Source organism: Pseudopipra pipra, chromosome 26, assembly GCF_036250125.1.
Source record: "Pseudopipra pipra isolate bDixPip1 chromosome 26, bDixPip1.hap1, whole genome shotgun sequence".
Lineage (NCBI taxonomy): Eukaryota > Metazoa > Chordata > Aves > Passeriformes > Pipridae > Pseudopipra > Pseudopipra pipra.
The window spans coordinates 5,917,011-5,924,802 of NC_087574.1; the positions used below are offsets into that span (position 1 = coordinate 5,917,011).

General features: G+C 55.0%; 1 protein-coding gene across 1 annotated transcript; it reads right to left on the minus strand.

Annotated features, from left to right (window-relative positions):
- Window positions 1-5,152: 5,152 nt before the first annotated feature.
- HOXB13 (homeobox B13) lies at window positions 5,153-6,928 on the minus strand. The gene is made up of 2 exons (XM_064636568.1): window positions 6,331-6,928; window positions 5,153-5,455 (listed from the first exon to the last, which is right to left on the minus strand). Exons 1-2 carry the CDS (start codon window positions 6,926-6,928, stop codon window positions 5,193-5,195), a joined length of 861 nt encoding a protein of 286 aa, XP_064492638.1. The 3' UTR covers window positions 5,153-5,192.
- Window positions 6,929-7,792: the final 864 nt, after the last annotated feature.

Genomic DNA, 7,792 nt, shown 5'->3' on the forward strand with positions numbered 1-7,792 from the left:
ATGTGGGTGTGGCTGTGGGTGTGGCTGTGGATTTGGATTTGGATGTGGATGGCTGTGCAGGCGCCCGCTAAAACAAAAGGGAATTTCTTTTCTATCCCTTCATTAATTTGGGATGGGGGAAGCGAGGTGAAGGCACGCAGCTAATTGAATATTTAATATTTAATTTTATTTTTTTTTTCCCCAGGAAGAGATTTCTTCCAACCGACCTTTTCCTGGTGGGATTCACGAACCCAGAAATATTTTCCTCTCCCTCCTCTGCTGCTCTTCAGGTGACAACGACCATCCCAACCACCTCAGCCATTCATACCCACAGATATCGTGACTGTCGTGGCTGCGGGTGGAGCTGGAGGAGGACCTTGGGAGCCCCAAATCCCACAAGGTCCTGGGAACTGCCTGGTTTTAGGCAGGGGAAGACAAACACCACCGGGATTTTCTTACCCTCCTCCGTGCTAAAAACCCCATAATCTCACAATAACCAACGTCCTGATGCCCACATATTTTTCTTCAGTAGGTGATCCCATTCCTGTGGCTGCAGAGAGACTTTATTCATTAAAAGCAAGGCAGTGTATCCTCAAATGAAATCGTGATTAATAATTATAATAAAAAATAATTTAGCCTTGGGTGTTTAGTGAAAAAAAGAAAACCAAACAAACCAACAGGAACTGCAAAAATTCTGTCGGGCTTCAGATTGCTGATGGACACAGGAGACACTCTCAAGGTTTCTCTTTTTAGGTTAAATTGTGTTTTCGAGGTGGTTTTTTCCCCCCTCCCGCTCCGGGCGCGTCGGGCGCGGCACCTCCCGCGGGGTGACGGGGGCGGCGGGACAAAAAAAATCGGGTTTTCCCCCCAAATTTCCCCGCCGCGCTCTGGTTTTCTCGCCTCTTCCTCGCGGGTTTTTTGCGCTCAAAGCGATGCCGAGGAGGGGGACGGGGGCTGAGGGGTGAGGGGAACGCGAAGGGGCAGCCTCGGCTCTCCGGGCCTTCCTTTATTGCCCTTTAAAGAAGAGAAAAAAAATAAAAAATAAACTCGCAATGTTTATTCGTCAGAATAAAGGCGAAACGGCGCTTGAAAGGGATTGAAAAGAGCCCCTTTTTTTCTCTCCGGCTTTTGGTTGCGGCAGAAACTCGCGGCCGGGTCTCCAATGCGGATATTCCCGGTCCTCCCGCGGACATTAACATTCCGCACACGGCTCCCTGCAGCAGGAACGAGGTGGGTTCGGGTGGGAACGAACGAAACCCCATCAGGAAACCACGACTGTGTTAAATTCCGGCTCGGAAAATTGAAATATTTCTCACTAGGACACTTAAGTTCTGTAGATGGGAGCGAAAAAAAAACCAAACCCATCGAGAAGGCGCTTTAGTTCCTGTTCGGGGAATATTTTGTCCCGGTGGCGCTTCCAGAGTGGAGCGAGACCCATCAACGGCGGGGCTGCTGCAAACAATAAACCTGTTTCATGTTGGTTGTTTGGTTTTTTTAAAATCTTTAATTTTATGAAAAGCAATTAAGTCATCTAGCAGAGAAAAGAAAGGGTTGATTCCGGTGGAAAACTAATCCTATTTTGCCTTTTTGCGCGGCGGGTAACACCGATATGTCGAGGAGGCACTACCCTGGCAGGGTTGGAGAGGAACGAATTTAATTTTGAATTTATTGGGTGTAACTACGACGAGGAGTTTTCCTATTTTGTTTACAGGTCTAAAATTACAAGGTGACGTAGAGCAGCTCGCACACTGAGAGTTCACGTCTTTTTAGAGCTCGAAAAAAACCAACAGTAATAAAAAATTCGAAAGGAAAGAGAGGGAGAGAGGCAGAGCTCCCTTTTTTATGTGCAAAATGAAATATTGTACCGTAATTTTGGGGCTCGAATTAAGAAGCAGATGGAGCGAGGAGGTAAAAAAATGTACCTTTGATTGTGCTGGAGGAGAGGCAGGGGAAGACAGAGCAGTCTGAGGTCCCCGTTAATGACATCCCGGCAAGATGCTTGTGAGACCCAAGAATGTTTACAGCGCGGGCTCAAGTTCAATGACAAAATCCTTTGAAGGGGAAAGGGGAGGAAAAGAAGGGGGGAAAAAAAAAAGCATCCCAGACACTTTGTGCAGTGGGAATGAACTTGAACAAAGGAAAGGAGTCAAAGGCTGGGAAAGGGGGAGGCGGGAAGGGAGGGAAGGGCTCGCAGAGGTGTTCCCAACGCGCCTCTTGCTGCCGGGCCGCGGGCTGTAGGTGCGTTTGGGGATGGTTTAATTTGTTTTGGGGGGAAAAAAAACAAAGGAGAGGGAAAAGGAGAGGGGGAGAGGGAGGGAGAAAGGGAGAGAGAGAAGAAAAGGGAAAGGGAGAGAGGGAAAAGGAGAGGAGGGGGAAGGAGAGAAGGAGAAGGGAGAAGGGAGAGGAGAGAAGGGAGAAGGGGGAAGGGAGAAGGGAGAAGGGAGAAGGGAGAAGGGAGAAGGGAGAAGGGAGAAGGGAGAAGGGAGAAGGGAGAAGGGTGAGGGTCGGAGAGGAGAGGAGAGGAGAAGAGAAGAGATTCTGTTTTAAACACATTTTTCTTACTAACAGCATCCCAGAGCCCCCCCAAGCCCCTTCGCCAGCCGGGACCTCCCAGGGTTGCTCTCGCCCAGGTTTTGGGGCTGCTCTGGCCCAGGTTTTGGGGCTGTTCTGGCCCAGGTTTTGGGGCTGCTCTGGCCCAGGTTTTGGGGCTGTTCTGGCCCAGGTTTTGGGGCTGCTCTGGCCCAGGTTTTCTGAGTTTCAAGTTCAACGGCAAAGGGAGGGGGGAGCCTTCACCTGGCCCGGCGCCCCCCGGCAGCGGCTCCTTCCCGGCGTTTTACGAGGATGTCGGGCCTTTCTCGCCCTTTGCTGGGGCCGCCGTGTAAAGGTTTTACAGCTCTCCCCGAGACTCTCCTCCTCCCCTTCCCATCTGCATTTTCCGCTCCGGACCCGGGGCCGGAGCCGAGGGCAGGGGTTGGGGGCGGGGGGTCCTGTCTCTCCCAGTTCCAGCCCAGTTTCCCACTGGGTGAGGATCCCGAGCGGGCCGGGGGTGGCCGGGGGTTTCCAGGAGTTCCTGTGCGGGCTTGGGGACACCGGGGAAAGATCCCCAGGTGGAGGGGGGAAAAAAGGATGGGGAAAAGAAACGTCTGGCTGAGAGGATTAACCCTTAACGCGCCACGGGGGGGAGGGTTCGGGAGGAGGGTCCCTTTCCAAACCCCTAAATCCAACCGCATTTATTTCATTTTCTTGGCTTATTCGCCTTTCTTTGGGGGACATCCGAGGGTTTTCCTCCCGCCGGGTGACGCCTCTTCTGCTCTGCTTTGGGTACAAACGCACGGAAATTGGGGCGAGAAAGCCCATTATTGGTAACATTATTGGTAACGCAGCTCCCGGGGCCGGAGCGCCCCTTTTCCTCCTCTTTTTTATTTTTAGGGAATTTTTTGTGCCGTCGGGGGTCGCGGAGGCTCCCCTTGGAGGGCGGGGTTTATGGCGTATGCCCCGCCTCCTTTGTGACGTCACCGATCAAAGCGCTCCGCCATTGGCTGTTCTCCTCCCCGGGTTTCTGACGTCACGCGTGACGTCACTCGGAGAAGGGTTCGGCACCTCCGCAGAGCTCGGGGAGAAAATACCTGGGGAAAACTGGGGGAAAAGGGAAAAATACCCTGGGATAACTCGCCAGCTCCGCTCCAGGCCCCGCCGGGAACCCGGAGCCGCCCCAGGGCTGAAACACTTAATAAATATTTTATTAAACAACAAACTATTTGAAATTATGGTTATTTAGGGCAAAACGCGGCTTAAAGCTTCGAATTTCGAAAAAAGAGGGAAGAGGTATGGGGAAAAAAGGCAAATATTTTTTTTGGTCGTGGTAAAGGCGTTTGGGAGTTTATTCGCATTTTGAGTGGGTTTTTTTTTTTGGGGGGGGAGTTTCAGGCAGGTTTGAACGGCACGGGGACTCTGCGAGCCGAGACATTAAACAAAGAAATCGCGTAGGTGGAGTCGGCGCTTCCCCGAGCCGTGAATAAGCCGAAAAGAGCAGAGAAAAACGCACGTCCGAGCGTATTTAATTTCACCCCATTTATTCCGCTGAAAAGGATGAGGACGCTTCTTAATATTAACCAAGATCATTTAGTGTTACACGGGGATTATCTCAGCGCATGCTACCAAGTGAATCGCTATAATTCGGGATTAGTAGAAGGAAAAACCTGTGTACAAATACACGGATTTTAAGCACAAACGAAAGCGCGTTTGGAATTATAGGCATGGCGTTTACCTGTATCAAAATATAGCCACGAGCATAGATATTTGCGGGTACATGGAACACGTGTATATACACCTTCATCCGAGTACATATTTTATATTTATATCCACACAGCCAGGACTATATCGAATGCAGACGTGCAGACACGGAGCCGGGGGTAGAGGAACTCACCGACACAAATATCGCGTGTGAGAAGAGGTAAAATAACGCTAAATATCGGCGTGGGCATATGTATATTTTATATATAACCGCGCGCGCAAAAAAAAGAAAAAACAAAAAAAAAAAAAAGAAAAAAAAAAAAAAGTCGTACGTGCCTCTATAAATGCGTGCCTACATATATGTGATATGCGTTTTCTGTACATTCACCTTTATGCAAATAATTCAGGTGCGTTTCGCTGCCACGCACCCGGATTTATTTATTTATTCTCCCTTACGAGCTCATTTTGATACTTCTACCTGAATTAAGGAGATTATTTTTCTTTTTTTTTTTTTAGGGACGGATTTTCTTTCCTAAAGACCAAATTCTCCGTGTTCCCCCCTCCCTCCCTCCCTCCCTGCACCCCCGGACAACCCCTCTCCCGCCGCCCTCCGGGAGCTGCGTGCTGGGGTTCATTAACGCAATCACGCCAGTTTTTCGGCGATATTTTTACGCTCCGAGGGCGCCGTTGGAACCGCAGCGGTGGGAGCGCGGCGAGGCGAGAGCGAAGTGTCCGGGGCGCTCTGCCTGCAGGGAGGGGGCATCTCCCCTCCTCCTTTGGGGGGTCTCACCCCTGAAGCGATGCCCGCACCCCGCGCTGCCCCGGCCGCGGGCCCGGCTCTGCTGCCGCTGCCGGAGCCCCCGGGGGTGGCGGGGGATGGACGGGGACCCCTCGGGGATGGACGGGGACCCCTCGGGGATGGACGGGGACCCCTCGGGGATGGACGGGGACCCCTCGGGGGCTCGGCGGTGGCCGCGTCCTCACGGGGTGCCGCCCCCGGTGCCGCTTTTGATTTTGGCCACGACTTTTTTCTCCTTCACGCGCCTGTTCTGGAACCAGATGGTGATCTGTCGCTCCGTGAGGTTGGTGGTGGCCGAGATCTTCCTCCTCTTGTCGCGGGTGATGAACTTGCTGCTGGCGTACTCCTTCTCCAGCTCCTTCAGCTGCCCTTTGCTGTACGGGACCCTCTTCTTGCGGCCCCGGCGGAAGGAGCAGCCGTCGGGGGGCAACTGCCCGGCGGAGTCTGGGCGAGGGGAGACACGGGGCTCAGTGGGGCCAGGGGGGTCCCCGCGCACCCTGTACCCCCCTGCACCCACCTCCCCGCGCACAGCACCCTCCCTTCCTCTCTCCCTGCCCACCCCCCGTTTCTTCCCTCCAGCCCCGCGGCAGCGATGATGTTTAAAGATATTTCAGTTCTGTCATTAATTTCTGTATTCTCCCTATTGATATTTATAGATTTTTTTTCCCCTGAATTTCTAAGTTGGGATTTTTTAAAATTTATTTATTTTTTTATTATTATTCTTTTTTTTTTTTTTTTAATGAGGAAATCCAGATATTGGCACAGTCCCGACGCGGGTGAGAGCCGCGCTAACACCGCGGTTTCTACTCGGCCGAGCAGGGCCGGGGGAAGGTTCAATGCCACGGGCGGGGCGTGGGCGATGGGAAGAGCCCCCCTCCTTCACGGCCCTGAAATATGGGGGCCATGTGCACCCCCTGTTCCCTTTTAAGCTCCCCGAATCCCAGCGCTGCTTGCGGGCTGCGGCTGCCCCGGGTCGTGGCTGAACCAGGATAGTGTCACCACCGGAAGGTGGATAATATCACCGCTTGTACCCCGGTAATAGCAGCGTCTGTACCTCGGGAACAGCGCCATCCGAACCCCGATATTACCGTCACCCGAACCCCCATAACATCACCTGCCTCCCTGCTCACTGCAAAGGGCAGTGATAACCTAAATCATAACTAGTTTTGTGAAACCTCATTTGGTCCAACTCCCGAGCGAGCATTCCTGGATGGCAAGAACAAACCCACGACAGATCATTTTAACCCTCGGCGATCATTTCACCCCCCCCCCCCAGACCCCCCTTTATCCTCTCCCGGCCCCAGAAGAGGGGACTTTACCTGCGAAGGCGGATTTCAGGAGGTACCCGGCCTGCCCCTGCTCCTTGGGGCAGCACATTTGGCCGCTCCAGCCGCCGCCCAGAGCCCAGGGCTGGTGATACCCGTCCACGGGCAGCAGAGTCTCGTGCCGGGCCTCGCCGGGGCCGCCCAGCCCCGGCACCACCGACACGTCCAGGTAGCCGGCCACGGGCTGGTACGGGGCCCCGTAGCCGGGGTAGAAGGCGAACTCGGCGGGGCGGCTCTGGAAGTCCTCGCTGCCCGCGGGGGGCTCCAGGTATTTGTCGGCGGGGAAGGGCCCCTGGGCCGGGCCGGCCTTCAGGGCGCTGCGGGCCACGCGGCACGAGTAGTACCCGCTGCCGAAGTATCCGTAGGGCAGCGGCGCGGAGGCGGCGGGACCCGGCGGGGCGGGCGGGGCGGCCGGGCACGGCTTGGGGGGCTCGGGCGGCCCCTCCGCGGGGTAGCCGGGGTTCACCCCGGGGGGAGGCGAAGGGCCGCCGAGGGCCGGGGGCGGAGGAGGCAGCAGCCCCCTGCCCTGGCCGCCTGCGAAGCCGCCGGCTGCCAGGAGCCCCTCGAGGCCCCGGGGCTCCGGGGGCTGCATGGGGGGCGGCGCGGGGGCCGGGGCATGGGGAGAGCCTGCTCGGCGGCACCCGGGCACTGCCCGAGGGGGGTCCCCGGATCTTTTTAAAAGGCCGAGAGAGCTGCCGAGAGCTGCCTTTCCCCGCCGGGCTGCCCTGACGCAACGGGCGGGGGCTGCCTCATTGGCTGCTGCTGGCGGGGGAAAAGGACGGAGAGGAGGGAGAAAAAAACCCAACCCCGCACAGAAGGAAAAAAAAAAACACCCAACCTTCCAGCCCCAATAAACCCCGGCTGCAGAAATTGCGAAAATACTTTTATTGCAAGAGAAGGAGGAGGAGGAGGAGGAGGAGGAGGAGGAGGAGGAGGAGACGACCCCCCTTCCCCCCGCACTTGACAGGCGGGTACACGGGAAGCGCCTCCTGCGCTGCATCTTGGAAAAAAAATAGAAAAAAGGGGAAAGGCAGAGGTGGAGAAATGGGGAGAACGAGGGGAGGGAGGGCAAGGGGAGAGAGAGAATCAGGGTGGAAAAATCCGGGTTCAGGTTAAACCACCTTTTTTTTTTTCTTTTTTTTTGTAGATCATTCCCACGCAGGTTCGGGGCCTTCTGCTCTCGCAAAAATCCCAGCACAGCCCGAGCTGCAAAAATCCCAGTTCTGTGTGGCTGGGGAGAGGGCCGTGCCCTCAAGACCCTAAAAGCAAGGACGGAGGGAAAAGAGGGTCTCTGGTACCCCGAGAAAATAACGGCAGAGGTGTTGGTGGGGAACAATCTGCTCGCACTCAGACATTGCCACACACGGTGCCGGTGCGATCCTGGGCTGCAGGTTAGTGTGGATCCAGGTCAGGAAACGTCCCAAATTTGGGAAAAGGGAGGTGGAAAAATAACACA

Bases quoted from the DNA above. Each gene is read 5' to 3' on its own strand.
- HOXB13 (XM_064636568.1), bottom strand. From the start codon at position 6,928: ATGCAGCCCCCGGAGCCCCGGGGCCTCGAGGGGCTCCTGGCAGCCGGC. The intron at 5,456-6,330 runs GTAAAGTCCCCT...CCCCTCGCCCAG, and splicing joins CCTGAAATCCGCCTTCGCAG to ACTCCGCCGGGCAGTTGCCC.